The sequence below is a fragment of the Chelonia mydas genome, chromosome 11 (genome assembly GCF_015237465.2).
Source record: "Chelonia mydas isolate rCheMyd1 chromosome 11, rCheMyd1.pri.v2, whole genome shotgun sequence".
In the NCBI taxonomy this organism is placed as follows: domain Eukaryota; kingdom Metazoa; phylum Chordata; order Testudines; family Cheloniidae; genus Chelonia; species Chelonia mydas.
The window spans coordinates 75,007,738-75,027,760 of record NC_051251.2 but is presented as its reverse complement, the minus strand read 5'-3'; the positions used below and the strand labels follow the sequence as shown (position 1 = coordinate 75,027,760).

The window sequence follows — 20,023 nt, the reverse complement described above, 5'->3', positions numbered from 1 at the left end:
GCCCAAATAAATCTGTTAGTCTTCAAGGTGCCACCGGACTCCTTGTTTTTGTGGATACAGACTAACAGGGCTACCCCCCGATAGCTCATAACGACCACCCGGGGCATGCCGGCTTTCCTAAGAGACCGCACTTGACAGGTAGGGTACAGGCCCCACGGATTCATGGCCTGTGCTTCGCAGTGTCCGGACCCTGCTTGGCACAGAAATGCAGAAACATCAAAAACCTGCCCCCAGCATTGCCAAATCCAGAGCTGCCCAAACCCGCCCAGCTCCCAGGCCACCAGCAGGGCCACCCCCCCGGAGCAGGAAAGGCTGGTCCGCTTTGGCAGAGCCGGCCTGTGGGTCGAGGCCGGTCCCCCTGGGCTCTGCAGGGGCACCCCGGCCCCTCGCCAGCCCACCCCTGCCCCCCAAAAGCCGCTCGCCCGTCCCTCGCCTCTCTCCCGCTTTCCCTCCAGGCGGGTCCGGGCACAGCCCCTCCCGGGCCCTGGCCCCGGCCCCTTGCAGCCGAGCCGAGCCGAGCCCGGCCAGCCGCGTGACTCCCAGGAGACTGGCCAGGCCCCGAACCGGGAGGGCAGGGCCCGGGGCCCCCTTGGCCGCAGGGCGGAGTGAAGCCCGGGGGGGCTGGGCTGTTTCTCCCCCCCCCCCGCGGGGACACGCGTGGGAGCGGCCAGCCGGCGGGAGGACCCTGCGGGGGGCCGGGCTCGGGGGGCTGGGCGGCCCTGGGGGGCCGGGTCCCAGGGGGCGGGACGCTGCGGCGAGCGGCGCTAGGACCGCGCGGCCGCCGCCCCGCGCTGCCCTAGGCGGCCCCGCGCAGCCCTGCCCGAGCCACACGCCGCGCAGCCCGGCCGGAGCCGCAGCGCCGAGCCCCGCCATGCGCGCCAGGTGAGCGGGGCCGGGCGGGGCGCGGGGCCGGCCCGGGGCGGTGCGGTGCGGTGCGGGGCTAACCTCTCCCCTCTTGCAGGTGTCCCCCGCGGCGGCTCCTGCTCGGGCTCTGCGTCCTGCTGGCGGCGGCGGCCCCGGAGCCAGGTAGGAGCGGGCGGCTGGGGCCGGGCGCTGCCCGTGGGGCGGGGAGCGGGGCTGGCCGGAGCGCGCCCCCCCCAGGGTCGCGGCGCCCCGGGCGGGCAGGGGGCAGGCGGCCGGGGCCGGGGGGGCCAAGCCGGGGGCGGCGGCGGCCCCCCGAGCTCCAGCCCCCCGGCGAGGCGGGTCCCGGGGGCGCGCTGCGCTGCGCTGTGGGGGGCGTCCGCGATTTGCTGCTTCAGCGGAGATCCGTGTTTCATGCGCGATGCTCCCGTCGGCTGCCCGCGAGTAACGTTAGAGCCGGAGTGTGAGCGGGGCGGGCTCTGGGGCCACCCGGAGCTCTTCTTTGTAAGCCCCCAAGCGCGTCTTTCTCGCCGACAGCAGCGGGTCCAACGCGAGATATTCCCTCACCCCCCTTGCCTCTCTCACGGCCGGGTACCAACATTCGTGAGCTTGCCAGCCATGGCTCTGCATGGCTTCCCCGCTGCCAGGTGGGTTTGCCACCGGCTGGTCTGTAAACCAGTCTGCCCTGTGGGCTAATGGAGACAGTCATTCCGATATCCCCTGGTGCCTGGCCACGCTCACTTTTTCAGCCAGACTGGAGGAAGAGCGCTGGGTGGCTCGAAAGCTTGCCTCTCCCCAACAGAAGTTGGTCTAAGGAAGGATAGTGTCTCCCCCCCACCTGGTGTCTCCCTGTTTGAGCCATTGACACTCTGCTCCGTTGATGGCGTCTGTTCATAAGTGTTAATGATTGTCAGAGGTGGGACATGGGACAGAGAGAGTGGGCTGGGACATGTCTGGTTTGTAGCTGTAGAAGGCGGCTCTGGGAATGCAGTTTCCCCAGTTTTTTTATTTTTCAGCTTTTCCCACTATGAGAATGGGAGCTGATTAGGGGCCGTTGCACCTTCAGTATTTTGTCCTGTTGAGTCGTCGTAATCCTCACGGCTTTTGAAGGTCTTTGCTGAATCTGTTAAATGGATATTTCAGACTGTATGTGTTGAGAGTACTATTTTACACATGTGGTGAGTGTCAGGTTTGTGATCCCTTTTTATAGCTTTGCCTATTCTCAAGTGGAATATTGTGGGATTAAGTATTGTACATCTGCACAACTGAGTGCATCCGATGAGCTGAGCTGTAGCTCACGAAAGCTTATGCTCAAATAAATGTGTTAGTCTCTAAGGTGCCACAAGTCCTCCTTTTCTTTTTGCGAATACAGACTAACACGGCTGCTACTCTGAAACCTATTTAGTCATGGGCTCTGCATACTTAAGCTCCTGTACATTTAGTATGAAGTATTGTTTGGCTTTATAAGGATGAAAAGTACTTGTGCACCATACCTAAGTGGGAGTGATTTGTTCTAGCAACAGAAGTGCAGGTTATATTAAGTGAAGCACAGACTTGTATGGGTGAGCAGGAAGGAGGGTGGGGGTGGGGGGCTTTTTAACACTGGTGGTAGATAAGAGGAACAATTCTAAAGCTACTTAAAAGGCTGCCATGTCAGTTTGCTTACTCTGAAGTTAACATGTTAGGGCAAAGGGACGGAGGTTTACAGAGGTCAGGCTGAGATTTGCTCTCTTTCTCCTATGTAATAAGTCAAAGTAAAGGCATAGCATGCATTTTGGGTTGGCAGATTTTCTTTATGCAAGTTGTCCAAGTTTAGGGTATCATTTGAAGGGAAAGTACAGCGCAAGCAGCTTCATGTAATAGCTTTGAAAAGAAAATACTCTCCATTCACCACGACACACGGTGACTCTCTTCCAAATGAATACCCGATAGAGGAAATCCCATACAGTAGAGGGTAAAATGCATTAGAAAATGGACCTGATGATGGAATAATGTGCATGCACAATGTTCCCAAAGCAGAGTATAACTGAAAGAAGACTCGGCACCACAAAACTAAACCTCTCTGAATAAAAAAAAAGGGTAATACTGTAATATAACAAGTAATAAAGTAAAGGTTTGTCTCTGCCCTCTGAAATGAACAATCCCTAATAGTCTCTTGTTACAATGCTAGATTACAAAAGTAAACTGCGTATTGCTCCTACTTGTGTGCATCAAGATACTCCCTACCACATGCAGAGAAAGGAAGACTCGGGCAGGGTATACTGCGTGACTGACGAGCCTTCATTACAAAGACGAGGTGGATGAGGTAAATGTATCGCACTCCTGCTTGAGGAAAGATTGTAGAGCAGGACTGCCACGAAATGTCACTCACAGAGCTCTTAGCGGCAGATGAGGCTGGCGCAGGCTTAAGATTTGCTTTTTTTTAAAAAAAAAATAAGTATTGGTAAACAATTTACATTTTAAGGTGAGTGTACTCAGTATGCATCTGAGGGCAGAGCATTCCCCAGGCTTGCAATGGGAGTAGCCATGTGATGTTGTTTAAGACTAGTTGATTTGGTTTTTAACCTGTTGATATGAAGAGACCAGAACCAACCCTTAGCTGTATACTGGGTCCCCACTGTCAGGGCTCTGTTTGTGTCTAGGAGCCTTAAAGAAAACAAGCCTCGGGAAAAGGATGATATGCCAGAGACTCAGAGCCCGAGCCAGGTGCAGGCTGGGCTCCACTGGAGAGACGGAAAGCACCTTCCCCCCTCCGTTTCTAGGCCTTTCCTTGCCCTCCGGGCTTGCAGACGGTGTCTCATTCATCAGGCCAGCAAACAGCTTATATCCTCCAGATAGAGGGGAAAATTCAGCACGTGCTCTGCTCTGCAGCCTTTCTCTTGCCTTGCGGGGACCTGGCTAGTTCTCCTGCTCACTGAGTGAATGAGCAGCAGCAGCCTGAATGATCTTCCCAAGGCAAGCCTTTTGCTCCTTCCAGCTCTTCTAGGCAGTCCCCATCCCACCACCACTAAAGCTGCGTTGTGCAGACCTTGTATGCAGGCACGGAAAGCTGCAGTTTGCAAAGGGGAAGTTTTGCCCTGCTTGGGACCCTCATGAACTCCCCAGTTTTAGTCCTGGCTTTCCTTGCTGGCATGTCAGGCCTGCGCAGTTACAGCCATAGTAGCAGCTGGAAGCAGGTCACGTTTCCAGTGCAGGCAAGGTCTTAGTGCAGGGGTGGCCAACCTGGGGCTCCGGAGCCATATGCGGCTCTTCAGAAGTTAATATGCGGCTCCTTGTACAGGCACCGACTCTGGGGCTGGAGCTATGGGCACCAACTTTCCAATGTGCCGGGGCGTGCTCACTACTCAACCCCTGGCTCTGCCACAGGCCCTACCTCCAAGCCCCCTGCATGCCATGAAACAGCTGATTGGGAGGCCCTGGGAGCAGGGGGGATGGAGCTGATGGGGGCTGCTGATGTATTACTGTGGCTCTTTGCAATGTACATTTGGTAAATTCTGGCTCCTCAGGCTCAGGCTGGCCACCCCTGTCTTAGCGCTTTGGCCTCTGCAGTGAAGTTCTTTCCAAGCAGAGCAGAGAGAACTTCCTTCCAACTGGGTGCCAGCTCCACCGCCTGCTTCAGCCCTTCAGTGCTGCTCTCTCCCTGGTCAGTCCTTCAGGCTGGAGCCGTTCTGACAGGTGCTATGGGACAGAGCCTTCCATGTAATCCCTTCCATTGTGGGGTTCGCATGCCTTTAAAGGGTCACTAGCAACTTGAAAATGGTAACTTTAACCGAGCATAGCTCCTGGTGCTACTTGTGTATTTACACAGAGCCACAGCAGTGTGAATTCATTGTTTCATTTACACGCGCACCTGCGCGTGTGTGTCTCTAAATTCTCACAGCAAAATGACTGACCAAGGATTCTACAATTGGTTAATAACATAGTAAAAGCATCCTGATAGGTTAATAATTAAATCACACAGTGTTTTTACTATCATGTACTTTAAAGAGCCACTGGAGGTTCCCAAGCCACAGTCTGAGCATCACTGGTTAAGGGCAAACCGTGACACTGGCTGGACACAAAGGGCTGAGACACACAGTGTCACTGAGCAAGGGAATAGTTTTCTCTGGTCTCTCTCCCGACAGTAACAATAATCTTAGCTGATGCTTTTAACAATTGAAGGAAAAACACTTGGAGACCAAAGCATTAGGTTTTTTTAAGTTGGCTGCATCCCCTTTAGTCTGTCAAAGCAGCTGAGCATCTTTTTCCATAAACTCTCCAGTTCATCCGGCACAGTCTTGTTCTGGTGAACCCAAATTCTGCAGCATGCTGCAAGCTATAGTGGGGCTGTGTGCGGGCGCAGGGCTTGGCCCGTGTGGAGCTCCTTGCAGGAGCAGGGCCTCAGTTTTGTAGATCACTTTTCCTCAGGAATGTGAGTATAGAAGCAGAACCCACTCTAGAGAGAGAAAACGATGAAGGAGGAAGCACAGAATGTTTGGGGCTTCTCCGCACTGCCATAATATGAACACTTAATAGTAGTAACAGATTAAATACCAATGGGTGGGTTACTTTAAAGAGCTTTTTTTAAAATTTGGTTTCTGTTAACATCCTTCATCAAAAGCCCCTACAACAAGAAAACTGCTTTTACTTTAAGCTGCTGTCTTGCTCAGCCTGTTGGAAGCAATTTTGGGTGGAGGAGCATGAGCTGGAGTCTGTGTGCGCACAAATCCTAAGGTGTCTGCTAGCAGTCCCCACATTAGAGCAGGGGTGGTTAAAGTGGAATGAGAGCACAGGGAAGCAACGCAATTTACTGGAACAAGAATAATAGCTGACTTCAGCACCCCCAGCATAAACGGGTTGGGAACCCAGAGCAGGAGCTGGAATGTTGCATTGACAAATTATTTATGGCCTTAGGAAACAACTTCCTCTGGGAATAGCTCAACACGCTGAAGCAGGGACCCATCCCAGGACTTAGATCCACAGGTCAACGGATTTGGGCCTTGGTCCAGCGTGACACACAGGAGTAGGGATACTGCGCAAGGCCACAATCCTCTAAGGACATCAGCGCCCTTGGGCCCCTGACTCCCCGTCTTCTGCCTTCCCCCACAGCGTTTTCCTCCTCTGACTGTATTAGCAGCTAGGCTTCCTGGCCAGAATAGGAAATGGTTCACAGAAGGAAGGGGCACATGTAGAGCAGAGAGCATTGCCTCTTGGCAGACAGCTTTCATAGATGTCAATGCCGGATGGGGCCATCTAGTTTGACTTCCTGCATAGCACAGGCCAGAGGGCCTTGCCCAGTGAACTCCGCGTCACGCCCGTAGGATCTGTTTGAGCTACATCATTCTTTTTGAAAGATATCCAGTCTTGACTTAAAGACTTCAAGTGATAGAGCTTCCATCATGTTTCTAGGTAAAGTCTTTCATTGGTCAGTTGCCCTCATTGTTAACAAATGTACCTAGTTTGTATCCATATTTGTCTAACGTCAGCTTCAAGCTATTGGATCTTGTCTTACCTTTCTGTGCTAGATTAAAGAAGAGTCCAGTGCTACCAGAATGCTCTTCCCCACGTTGGTACTTAGACAGTGACCAGGTCAGATGGTAACCTTGCTTTGGATGAATTTAGTAGATTAAGATTTTTACGTTTCTCTTACTACTGTGACCCAGGAACCCCTCTGTGCCTCCTGGCAAGGGGATGAATATCCTGATTCTGCTTCATCAAAGAATGTCACGGGAGGTCTTAAATAAAAGCCAGGGCCACACTGGTCATTAATACCATAGTGAAATGTACATACAGATAAGAATGGCCATATTGGGTTTAGACCAATGGTCCTTCTAGCCCAGTATTCTAGCTTCCGACAGGGACTGAGCAGAACAGGGAATCATCCAGTGATCCAACCCCTGTTGCCCATTCCCAGTTTCTGGCAGTCAGAGGCTAGGGACACCCAAACCATGGAGTTGCATCCCTGACCATCTTGGCGAATAGCCATTGATGGACCTATCCTCCATGAACTTATCTAATTCTTTTTTGAACTCAGTTATTCTTTTTGCCTTCACAACATCCCCTGGAAAGTAGTTCCCCAGGTTCACTGTGCGTTCTCTGAAGAAGTACTGCCTTTTGTTAGTTTTTCAACCTACTGCCTATTCATTTCATTGGGTGACCCTTGGTTCTTGTGTTATGTGAACAAATAAATAACACTTCCGTATTCACTTTCTCCATGCCAGTCATGATTTTATAGATCTCTGTCATATTGCCCCCCTTAGTCATCTCTTTTCCAAGCTGAAAAGTCCCTGTCTTTTTAATCTCTCCTCATACGGAAGCCGTTCCATTCCCCCATTCATTTTTGTTGCACTTCTCTGTACCTTTTCCAGTTCTAATACATCTTTCTTGAGATGAGGCGACCAGATCTGCACGCAGTATTCAAGGTGGGGGTGTACCATGGATTTATACAGCAGCATTATGATATTTTCTGTCGTCTTATCTTTCCCTTTCCTAATGATTCCTAACATTTTGTTAGTGGTTTTGCCTGTTAATGGATACGTAACTCCGTACACAGATTCCATCTATCCCAGACTGGACATATGTTTTAAAGTCTGTATCAAGGCAGAGTTGAAAAACAGGTTTTCTGTCAGCCTGTCTCTTGGGCACGTAAATTAAGCATTGTGGGTTAACACAATTGAATCGTTTACAGACAAAGTCAATGGGGGATGTGAAATCAACGGGAAGGCAGCACACTGGAGAATCAGCCTGGGGTGGGGGTATCTGGCGTCTGGGTACAGGCAATGTACTTTGGGGGGGTATAAGGAGAAAGCAGGGAGACACCCTTTATCCTGTACCTAGGAAGTAAATTGCCAGCATGTTTACATTCATGAAAATGAGACCTCTGCCTTCCTTGGTGGAAGACATGGCAAAGACTTTGCTGAGACCAGACTTTTTTTAGACCATGGGTTAGTCTGTTAAGTTTAGTCTCTAGAGAGCATGTTCTGTTGTTACCCTGCCAGGCAACGTAAGGGCTGGCCTAGTCCTGAGGAGAGGGCTTGGGTGGCTAACAGGCTCTAGGTGTCAGGAAGCTGGCACCTGGAGAAGCACAAGCCAGGCTCCCTTTCCCTTGGGAGGAGTGGGGAACGAGGTGACTCTCAGACCTGGGCATCCGTTGCAGCTACCTCTGCGATATGTCACAGAATCAAACACCTGGAAGCTATAGCCTTCACCACGATACAGGCATTTCATGTAGTCTCATAGGGCATAACTGACTCCAGGATGGAAGTAATGAAGATAAAAGGACAGCCACGTTGAGGCTGTGGGGGCTAGAGCCCTATACATGGAGTGGAGATGGCATCTAAGGGCTTGTCTCCATGACCCCACATGGCGTGCTGTGAGGGTGTGAATTGCAGCTTGCACTAGCGTGCTGCACTGTAAGTCCCCTGCGTGGGAGCTGCAGGCGTGAACTAAACGGTACCTAGTTCACATTAACTTATTTGGTCGAAGGGGACTTCATTAATGAGAACTGGGTACCTTTTAGTTCACGCCCCACGGCAGCCACATGGCAGAGTTACAGAGCAGCATGCCAGTGTGCGCTTGCAGCTCTAACTGCAGGGCAGTGTAGGCATAGCCTGTGGCCGTAATACATACAGACTCCCTGCAACACAAACTGTACAACTGTTTGAACAAGTTAAAAATTACTAAACCGATTATCAGCTTTCCTCGGCTTAGCAGGTAGACTAAGGAATAGAGACTGGCTCCCATCCAAACACCCGCTGGACACTGGCCAGGCTCAGATCCAGGTCTGAGCTGTGTGACTCAGGCCAGTCTTCCGTAGAAACTTACCAAAAAGATATTCTGCCATGTTCCTGCTCCTTTCCATGGGGTGTGTGTGTGTGTCATATGTATAATAAATACACATGCACATACGTACACACGCCTTCTCTTCACAGCAACCCCTGCATCAGACTCTGGACGCGTTTCCAGTCTCATTTGGAAAGGTACTGAGTCTAATGTAACCTTTGGCAGGTAAGCAGAGAAACTAGGGATGAGCTGGCTACAAGTTGTCCAAATGCTGTCAGGCACCCACCTAAAATATATGCTAGACCGTATATATGATATTACCCATACTTCATGGATGCTTTCAGCCTTCACAGTGGCCACTGAAACGAAAGGCCAGTTATAGATCTCCAGAGACACAGTTATTCTCGTACGAGGGCCAGGATGAGCTATTTTAAGTCCTGGAGCAGATACAAAATAGCATTGTGACATCTGGGGCCAGGGACTGTTTTAATCCTGGATATCTCAGAAACGGTCAGGGCTATATCTGACTCTGGCATTGGCAAGCTGAGAACTCCACTTTTTCATATGGCTTTGAGCATTTGGCATTAGCCATGGGGATTTGTGAGATATAGGGTAGTTGGTGGTTCGTTTAATCAACAGACGATGAATCCGTGGAACTCACTGTTGCATGTTACTGAGGCAAATAGCTTGGTACATGAAAAGAAAGGGATTAGATGTTTATATGAATACAGAGAGCGTTCTGAATTGGACTTACAAGGACAAAAATACAAGAGCTATCCATTTTTCTCTTTCAGGGCATAAGTTGAACAGAAAACTACTTCATAGTATGATATCACATAACTATGTATAGTACAGGGTTTTTAGCCTCCCTCTGATGGTGCCATTAGTCCTTGGGATGAACAGGGTGCTGGTCTGGGTGAATCACTGTCTGTTCCGAGCGGCCGTTCCCATGCTGATGCGTGTGGGAGAGAATTGCTTGCTGTGTGAGGAGCGATGGCCCCGCTTCCTTCTAAACATCTGCAAACCACTGGCTGTTTAGGTATTGCAGGCCCTAGGCTGCCTTCTCCGCCCCATTTCCTTTACACCACAAAGGATTTGAAGGAGAATGATTCTGCCAGTGATGGCATTCAGTTCAGTGTCTTAGGACTGATGATCTGGAGCATGGCCTGGATTGCACCCTCAGCAAGTTTACAGATGACACTAAACTGGGAGGAGAGGTAGATACGCTGGAGGGTAGGGATAGGATACAGAGGGCCCTAGACAAATTAGAGGATTGGGCCAAAAGAAATCTGATGAGGTTCAACAAGGACAAGTGCAGAGTCCTGCACTTATGACGGAAGAATCCCATGCACCGGTACAGACTAGGGACCGAATGGCTTGGCAGCAGTTCTGCAGAAAAGGACCTAGGGGTTACAGTGGATGAGAAGCTGGATATGAGTCAACAGTGTGCCCTTGTTGCCAAGAAGGCCAACGGCATCTTGGGCTGTATAAGTAGGAGCATTGCCAGCAGATTGAGGGATGTGATCATTCCCCTCTATTCGGCACTGGTGAGGCCTCATCTGGAGTACTGTGTCCAGTTTTGGGCCCCACGCTACAAGAAGGATGTGGAAAAACTGGAAAGAGTCCTGGGGAGGGCAACAAAAATGATGAGGGGACTGGAGCACATGACTTATGAGGAGAGGCTGAGGGAACTGGGATTGTTTAGTCTGCAGAAGAGAAGAATGAGGGGGGATTTGATAGCTGCTTTCAACTATCTGAAAGGGGGTTCCAAAGAAGATGGATCTAGACTGTTCTCAGTGGTGGGAGGTGACAGAACGAGGAGTAATGGTCTCAAGTTGCAGTGGGGGAGGTTTAGGTTGGATATTAGGAAAAACTTTTTCACTAGGAGGGTGGTGAAGCACTGGAAAGTGTTACCTAGGGAGGTGATGGAATCTCCTTTCTTTGAGGTTTTTAAGGTGAGGCTTGACAAAGCCCTGGCTGGGATGATTTAGTTGGGGCTTGGTCCTGCTTTGAGCAGGGGGTTGGACTAGATGATCTCCTGAGGTCCCTTCCAACCCTGATGTTCTATGATTCTGTGACTACAAGGTTTGCTCTGCTTTGCATTTCTTTTCTATGGTCCTTCCAGGATTTTTTATTCTGTACGCTATCCTAGTGTGCAAGTGAGCTGAAAAGTTATCTGTCTCTTGTGAATGCCACTTAACTGTCTAGATTTTTGATGTGCTCTAATAGATTAATTAATTAATGTGTCTAATTAATGTGTCTTTAGACACGTATGCACATTGTAATTGAGTTCAGTTTGTTGGCAAATGCACATTAGATCAGTTGTTCCTAAAGACCGGTTGTAGCAGATGTCCATAAATGGTTTCTGTTTATCCCATATACTAACTTAGTTTGCATTTTGGACATCATGGTCGTGGTTTTTCTTGTTACGAAATGAGATAAATTCAGTGATCCCTAAGGGGTCCTGAGACGTTTCAGTAAATACAGTTCAGCACATAGGCGTATTTCCCAGGAGGCTCTTTATTTGAGTGGTTTTGCAGGAAATGAGGTCTATTTATTACCAGCCATAGTGTGGTTTGGTAATGGAGTTAAGGTTAGTTCAATAGAAAGAATAGGGGTGGTTTGAGGCATACTTCCATCTTGATGTTTGTGCATAATGATGCATAATTGGCACTAGTAGAAGTTACAAAACATGCACTAAGAATATATCCTAAAGCGCGGACATACATTATTTCAGTATCTGAACACTCTCACGTCATGTGTGCATGCAGCATATTTAATGGGCGCCTTGGAAATGGGTTTTTCTAAGCAGAGGTGATTGTTTTTTATCCCGGTAGCTCTGGATCTCTTCTCCTTGTCTTACGTATTTTTCTGCTTCTGACTACGTAAATATGAATCAGAATATAAGAACATAATAATAGCCATACTGGGTCAGACCAAAGGTCCATCTAGCCCAGTATCTATCTTCTGACAGTGGCCAATGCCAGGTGTCCCACAGGGAATGAACAGAACAGGTAATCATCAAGTGATCCATCCCGTCGCCCATTCCCAGCTTCTGGCAAACAGAGGCTAGGGACACCTGGCTAATGGCCATTGATGGACCTATCCTCCATGAATTTATATAGTTCTTTTTTGAAGACTGTTATAGTCTTGGCCTTCACAGCATCCTCTGGCAAGGAGTTCCACAGGTTGACTGTGCGTTGTGTGAAGAAATACTTCCTTGTGTTTGTTTTAAACCTGCTGCCCATTAATTTCATTGGATGACCCCTAGTTCTGGTGTTATGAGAAAAATAAGGAAGTGTTATTTACTCTGCTTTCTGCACACCAGTCATGATTTTATAGACCTCAATCACATCCCCCCCCTTAGTCATCTCTTTTCCAAGCTCCAGTGTGGTACTAATAAATGATCAGCCCAATAAGTAAAATGGCAAATGATGGCAGAAGAATACATGAGTTGGGTAGATCTGAAATCTTTCAGTTGAAGAGTACTGTCAGCTTCGGTGTACCCTGAATACAGAGCTGGTCTGGTTAAGTGCTTGTCTGCAGATGGAAAGGAAAACTATGGTTGTCTAACTGACATCTCCTCCTCTACCCCGTCCCTTTGTTGGGCTTGCGCTATAATTCTGTGCATTGGTATTTTGTGCATCTGAGATCTCTGCTAGTGGCAAGGGGCAGCTCGCATTCCGGCAGACTTCCCCCTCTCTTGATTAAATGTGTCCATCATTGGGTTCTTCCAGTCAAGGGTATAAAGAATCGTGCTTTATTTTTGATCTGTGGTCTGTTTGATTTTTTTTTTAGCATTTTTGAAAACCCAAAAGCTCTGAGGCAGGGGAAGCCTCTGAGTTGTTTCAGAAGGATTTCTGTAGCATTTTTTTACCGTTGTAGGGTGTCAGCATTTAGGAATGATTTATAAGTAAGGGCAGTGCAGAGTATGATGGTTCAGAATTGAAATGTAGGGACTTAGAAGACAATGTCCAGAATCAAATAGCTGGTGTAGTAAAGAGGTTTATGATGTTTGGCATCATAGCTTCACTATTACCCTGCAAGAATGTAACATGCTGGGGTGCAGGGGAACTGGCCTTTCATTACCACTGAAGGAGGAGGCGTTGTGTGTTCAGTGATGCTAGGGAAACGTGCTTCTACATAGTGCATCATGGTCTCTTTAGGGAGACAAGGTGGGTGAGGTAATATCTTTTAGTGGTGAGAGAGACAAGCTTTTGAGCTACACAGAACTCATCTTCAGGTCTGGGAAAGGTACCGAGTGTGTCACAGCTAAACAGAAGGTGGAACAGATTCAACAAAAGGAGCTGACACACATTGCAATGGATCATTCAAGGTGAAGTGCCCAGTTAACCGTTCTGCAGTCATAGGACAAAAGGGGGGTTAGTGGTTTACAGATTGTTGTAATAACATAACATAAATCCAGGGTCTCTGTTCAGTCCATGATTTTTAGTGTCTAGCGGAATTATGAATTTAGGCTCCCAGGCTCGTCTTTTGACAGCATTGTGCAGGTTTCCTTTTGAGGACGAGGACTGGTAGGTCGGATATGGAGCGATATCACTTTGTGAAAAGTGTTCACCCACAGGTGACAGGGTCTTTTTATCTCTTATCATCTGTCTGTGTGTGCTCCTTAGAGAGCATCACAGTTGTCTGGTTTCACTCACAAGTTGTTACTGGGCATTTAGCGCACTGGATGAAGTGTGCCGTGTGTTGTGGTAGGCATGCGTAGGACCCATGGATCTTGAAAGGGGTGTGTGTGTGTGTGGGGGGGGGGGGGTGTTGATCATTGTAGCAGTGGAGATGTGTCTGCAGGTTTTGCAGCTGCTGTTCTGTCAGGATCTGAGTTGGTGTGTCCTGGTCTGTGGGGAGCTTGCTTCTATAGATGAGCTTGGTGATGCTAAAGGGTTGTTAGGCCAGATCAGGGGCTTGGGTCTTTTTAACATTCTTCTGGAGCTGACAGGACTTGAGTTTGTAAAGACTTATCTGAACAATCCGAGCAGCAAAGCGCCCGGAACTCTGTTATCTAGCTACCTTGGGAGTGAAGGACTGAGCCATCCCAGCCTAGATGCAAGAACCTGGCGGCAGGAGATGGAATACCTCAAAGCTGACCCTTGGAATCCTCCTGAGCTGCTCCCTCTGTCTGAAATCTCCACTGCTGCAGTGTGTACCTTCCCTCTGAGATGCTCTTCTCCACTGTCTGCAGATAAGGCTTCCTCCCTTAAAGCCTCCCGTCCTTCTGTGCAGTACACCCTGAGAGTCTCTTTCCTCTGTGTGAGGAGGTAGCGCTAGAGTCCCGGGGGTGTTTGTTCTCCCCATTGCTGGAGTTTAAGAATAGCTGAGTCCTGCCTGTCTGTACGGCCCAGGTTAAAACAGAAAGACTTTCTCCCATGCCAGAGAGGTGGAGCCTGGCAACATAACTTGTGTGCTTTAATGCTGGCCAAGCAAAAATAGTCGCTATTGGATACTCAAATGGGAAAATGGGGACAGTCTGTCCCTGACCCTGTATTCCTCAATAATGCTGTGATTACTGCACTCCTGAAACGTGCAAGTTCGGACCCGACGTGTAAAGGGGCAGAGTAGATTTGTGATGCTGACAGTCTGGGGAGAAAAGCCCAGCCACTTGATTTACCTTGAAAATAAAAACACTGCTCATTTGCATAAGGTGACACTTCAGTGTGCTCCACGGCACCTTCCAACTGAGGATGCTGCCTGGCTTCCCAGGCACTGCTGAATTTGGTCTCTCAGGTTCCCTGCAAGGCAGGTAAGTGTCATGCATATCACACATGGGGAGCATCTGTGGTACAAATGGGGACTGGTAGTACACAGAGGCTGTTTGTTCAGTTCCTACCGTGTGCCTGTCGGGTATCTCTAGGCATAGTCACAACAGAAAAGTACACACTACCACCCAATATTAAGCTTTGCCTTGCCCCTGAGAGGCAGCAAATATTCATATTTCTAGGTGGAGAAACAGCCATGGAGGATTTAAGTGGCTCACCCAGGTCCTACAGCATGTGTTTGGTGGTCATGAATACAGCCAATGTCTCCTGACTTTGTCCTGTATCTTACTCCTGCCTCCTTATTCCTCCAGAGTCTTGTCTGGTAGAAGCTGCATAAATCCAAACAGGCCTCGTGAACTTGTCAGCTTGTATACAGCCCTTAGGAACACGAGTAATAATGAACTGTTGGGTCAACACCTGTGAAAGTAGAAAAGCAGCTGGGAGACCATCTTTGGTGTCTCAAACCCTCCCTCCCCACACCTTGATGAAAGGTTTGCAAAGGGAGTATGCAGAAAGCGTTGGAGCCATTGAGAACAGTGCTTTGCCCAAGCATGTCCTTGCTACATGAAGAGCTATTAATTGTTGCAAGGGAAATCCTTCCTCTTTCCCATGAGCATCTTTGTATGGTGAGTGCTAGCATTATTATTGATTTGTCAGAGCACCCAGGAACCTCTGTCACGGACTGGGACCCCACCGTGCTGGGTGCCACACAATCCCTGCTCAAAGACTTTACAGCCTAAGGCCATGTCTACACTGCACAATTCAGTCGACTTACGTTAGGTCGACATATACCCACTGCAGTAATTACTGTGGGTTTTCATGTCCACACTACCCTCCTTCACCAGGCGTGCTTTCACTGACGTAAGAGAGGCAGTGTGGGAGGCTGAGAGCCCGGGCTGGTCTCTGCAGAGCTCCCAGCTGGAACACTCCCCCTCGCCCCCAAATTCAAAACAGGGACCCTATCGGCGGCTGTTGGCCACCCTGACGACCAACAGGCAATGCAAGTAACAGTGTCTGTACCGCCATTGCATCGCCTGAACGACATCGCGCGAAGCCTTATGCCTCTCGTCGAGGTGGATTTGCTAGGTCGGCACAGCAGGTGAGTTACGGTGGCGGGAGGAACTCTGTAGCGTGTGCGCGTACGTAGTTAGGTCAGTGCAAGCTGCCTCACCTCGACTTAACTTTGTAGTGTGGACCAGGCCTAAGCCGCTTTCCAGCGCCTGCGTGCTGCCTGGGTCGGGGGCAGAGAGCCTGGCGGGTGCCCACTTGTGCTGCTGGTTCTCTGGCTGCTCTGGGCCATGAGGTCCATTCCTAATGGAGGAGGGTTTGCCTCACCCAGCTCCTGTGTCTGCTGTTCCGGGGGCTTTTTCCAGGGACTGGCAGATAGAGCCTGCAGGGCCTTATCTTCTGAAGCGGCCTATTTCCAGGTATCTTCAGTTTCTGCTCTTTGGGGCAGAAGCCCTAGTAGCCTGCAAGCCCTCACCCTGTGGGAAACAGTAAACCCCTTGGGTTGTGTGCACAGGGGGTCAGCAGTTCACCTAAAAGATGATCATTCTCCTCCCCCTCAGCTGGCTAGAGAGTGCTGGGCCTGCCTGTGAAAGCAGGGACTGGCTTCTCCATTATCTCCATCTTTGTATGCAGTTTGTTTTTATCTCACCCTAATGCCTTTAGAGGTCTCAGACCAGCGGAGTTGCCTGGAAGGTTGCTGGGAGAAAAGGGCTGGGAATTCCAGGTTAGGGGCGCGCGCGCGTGTCTGTGTGTGTGATCCTTGTGGAAGGGTAGGTCACTTGGGCTCTTTAAGAGAGTGTGCCAGTCGCCTGGGGAGAAGAACCAGAGAGGTTTTGCAAGACTTCACTGATGTGTGTTCCTTTCTTTGGACGCTGGGAGAACGAAGAAGCACTGTAGCAGGGCTAGCCAGCCAGGCACCGCACCTGGGTTGGGTGGAAGATGGGTCCTTGTCCCACACACCTGTGCCTTGCAGTACTGCAGCTCTTCCAGAGCAAGAGCTCTTGTGAGCACAGGCCAGGGGCCAGATGCTCAGTGGGTGTAAATCAGCGAGCTCAGCTGACTTCGATGGAGTTAGGACAGTGGAGGATGTAGCCCCAGTACTACCAGGGCTTGAAATATATACCTGAGACCTGTTAGCTCAAGGACTAAGGCTTCTACATCCGGTAAACGCTCCCCCCCAACCCTCTGCTGCCAGGGCATGCCCTCTCCGCATGGCCTGTGGATGGGCAGAGGGTGTGCAGAGGGGTTTCTGTCTGTCCCAGGCAGGTCTGCCCATGAACCAAACATGAGGAATAACGTGCTCTTTGTTTCACAGACTGGCAATTACAGTGTTCCTCTTTTCAGACAGCAATGCCCAGGGCATTGAAACTGGGGCATGTGCACGCGGGCTGCTCTGCTCTTCTCCCGCCTCAGCTTTTGAGCCCTTCCCAAGGCCATGCCTGCCTCGGCTGCTGCTCCGAGCGGTCTCCAAGCTGTGGCACACTGCTCTTTACCTGCTTCTTGCTGTGTTCGCTGCTGGGCTTTGTGCAGTTTGCACTGTGCTGCAGTCGGGAGAGCTCGGAGGAGCAGCAGCAGCACCTGAGACACTGGAGCGGGCTGCCTGCAGACTCAGGGAGGCAGTACTGCATTGGGTGGCACGGTTTGGAAGGTTTTCAGCCAGGGCTGGAAAGGTCTGATGGCCCTGGAAAAGCTTTTGGCTTCACGTGGGCAAGAGGACTTCTCAAGCCCTGGTTCCGCCTCATTCTCAACTTTCAGCGTTCGGTGACGCGATTAGATGTCTACTAGGGATGGAGTGGAGCCCATCAAGCACACGTACTTGACACCTGGAGCTGACCTCGGATGTCAGGTAGCGAAGCTTGCGTCCGGCAGGGGCTGCTGCCAGCTGATTTCAGTCTTTGGCAAGCAGGACTATAGCAAATCAGGCAGGAAAGGGGAAAACACCACAATCCGTGCCCTGCCTGCAGTGACACCAGCCCCATCAGCAGGCCTGGGAAAGAGTCCCGCTAGTCACCGCACGGGGCAGTGTGCATGAGGCTTTAACAACCGCCAGGATCCTCATCTCCTTGCTGCATTTCCGAGGACAGTCTTCTTTTCTCTGCTGCCCATCTGAAGGCTTCCCCTGGGGTTGGTGACACCACTAAACGGAGCATGTCGGCGACTGAGAGCAACCGGCAGCGGGAAGCCTATGGCCTCATGCTCAGTCGGGTAAGGGCAGTGCTCGGTGCTGTCCGTGGCTCTGGGGGAGGCACTAGGCGGCGCTTCCCCCGAGTGGAAAGCTCTCTGGGAACAGGAGCCCTCTGCTGAGTGTTTAGGAACCAGGTGCTGTCTGCTCTGGCTGAGCAGGTGCATAGAGCGGGCTGGGGACCCATTCCTTTCTGGCTTGGAAAGGCAGCCACTATCGGGCTTCTAGATCTTAATAGTGTGACCCAGGGTTCCCCACTCGCTGTTCGCTGCAGGAGGCTCTGCTGTGCCCAAGGAGGCAGAAGCAGCATGGGTCGCCCTCGCTGCCCACCACTCCTCCTGCCACCTCCCAGAGGAAGGGGGCTGCTCTGGGCAGCCATGGAGAGGCGAGTCTTTCATGGAGCAGTCTGTACAGTCTGGGTATTTCTAAGGTGAAAAACAAGTGGGAGAAACCTTCATTAGGCCTTCAGTACACCCCAGAAAGAAACACATGCCCCAGTTCTTTTAAAATCCTTTGTAGGTCTCCTTTTCATTGGACTGGCAAAAGTTTTCCCAGAGTCACTGATGCTAAGGCCAGAGGGAACTGCTATAGTCATCGAGTCTGACCTCCTGCACAGCACAAGCCAGAGAACATCACCCAGTGACTCCTGCATCAAGCCCAAAACCTTCTGGCTGAGCTAGAGTGGATCTTTTTGAAAGACAACCAGCCTTGATTTAGACACTCTAGCTGATGAGCTCCCAGTGATGGAGAACCCACTTTGTCCCTCAGAGACATTGTGGTGGCATTTGTTAAAAAATCCTCCCTGTTAAAAAAAATTTGCAACTTATTTCTAGTTTCCCTAGCTTCGGCTTCCCGTCAGCAGTCGTGTTCTGTCCAGCGCCGGCCTGGTTACAGAGCCCTCTGCTATTGGAAATGTCCCTGTGTAGGTGCAAGTTTACAGACCATGAGCCAAGTCCCTTTGTATCCTCTTTGCTAAGCTAAGTGAGTGAGCTGCTTCAGTCTCTCCATGGAAGGCAGCGTTTTCAGACCTTGTCTCGGTCTTTTTGTCTCTTCCCTGCAATACGCTGTTACGGTGGGTGATGGGGAGGGTGACGAGATAGCAACTGTGGAAAAAATGGGACAGGGGGTCGGAGGTAATAGGTGCCTGTATAAGAAAAAGTCCCCCAAAATGGGACTGTCCTTTTAAAAACGGGACATCTGGTCACTCTGGTGATGGGCTGTCTCTGGACGTGGGCTAACTGAGTCCAGGAAGGAAATGGCCCTTTTCTTCCTCTTTTATCCAGCTCTCTTCTTTCCAAGCTCCAGCCTCACTCCTGAGATACCACTGAGCCCCAGGGAATTGCTGTAGGTAGGTATCTGGGCATTGCCCTTCTTCCTGAGGGTTGGCAACATGGTTCAGTGTGGGACACGTAGATCTGGAGTAATTTTTTTTTTTTTCCCCCCCAGAGCTGTTCCTTGGAGCGGTGACTCAATGAAAATCCTCTCAGCCTTTGCTTTCCGCTGCCAGGAGCGAGGGATTCTTAGGTCGTGGGGGCTGATTCGAGCAGGGTGCTTATCCTGGGGGCAGGATGAAGAATGCAGACTTGTAAAACCTGCTCTGGTCTGTGTGCGCAGCTGCCTGCACATAACCCTCCCAGGGGTCCTAGGTCACTTTCTCTTTGCAGTTGCTGCCGTGTCAGAGGGTGCTTTGGCGTGGCAGTCTGGTTGTCTGACGTCCAGGCTGGTGGTGGATAACCTGGTCGGGAGCCTGGTGGGCGGCCAAGGGTGCATGGCCAGTCCATCACACGTGTGGGGTGGAAGCTCTGTGTCTGAGCTGTGGCGTGTGGGGCAGGTGTCAAAGGAGAGAGCGGACTGAGGTGGGAAATTGGAGTGGGGGGACTGTTGCCCTCCCTGGCTTTGGGGGGATTGCTAATTGCCCAGACTGGCAGTGGAGCTGGCAAGGGGAGACGGCAGCATTCACGCTGGAGATTGTGTCCACAGCTCTTGGTGTGGTGGTGTGGAAAGCAGTGGAGGGTGTGAAAGGTGCAGAGCTCCGGGGCAAAGAATTCCCTCCGTCCTGCCTGGAAAGGAGAGGAAGCCTGGCTGAGGGGACATGGTGGAGTTATATATAGCACTGTTTGAGAGCATGGAGCGAAGCTGAAGGCAAACAGGGCCTCTAGGGTGCTCTCTTTATATGGAGGTAATTAATGTATAGCGGTGATTCCCCAGGGCAGCCCTGGGTCATAAGGTGTGGGAGCCATTTAGGCCTCCTGGGTCTGCCTTGGAATGTTACTGTGTGGTTATCTGGGCAATTTAACCAGCAGAGGTTCTTAAACCATTTCATTTAATCCTTTTTTCCCCTCCCTGCTGTTCTCGTGTGCATGGTAACTTTTTTTTTCCAGACTAACCTGTTCTTCAGTGATTTCACAGAGTAAGCTCAAAATACTTAACAGTT

General features: G+C 50.6%; 1 protein-coding gene across 2 annotated transcripts in view; it reads left to right on the top strand.

Moving 5' to 3' along the window:
- Nucleotides 1–779: 779 nt before the first annotated feature.
- COL18A1 (collagen type XVIII alpha 1 chain) overlaps nucleotides 780–20,023 on the top strand; it is a 239,589-nt gene continuing 220,345 nt past the window's right edge. The window contains exons 1-2 of one of the 2 annotated variants that reach the window (XM_043525804.1): nucleotides 780–882; nucleotides 962–1,026. In XM_043525804.1, coding sequence (XP_043381739.1) covers nucleotides 872–882; nucleotides 962–1,026 — 76 coding nt within the window. In that variant the 5' untranslated portion in view covers nucleotides 780–871. The remainder of the gene's footprint in view (nucleotides 883–961; nucleotides 1,027–20,023) is intronic. The other variant, XM_037912360.2, reaches the window with a different exon arrangement.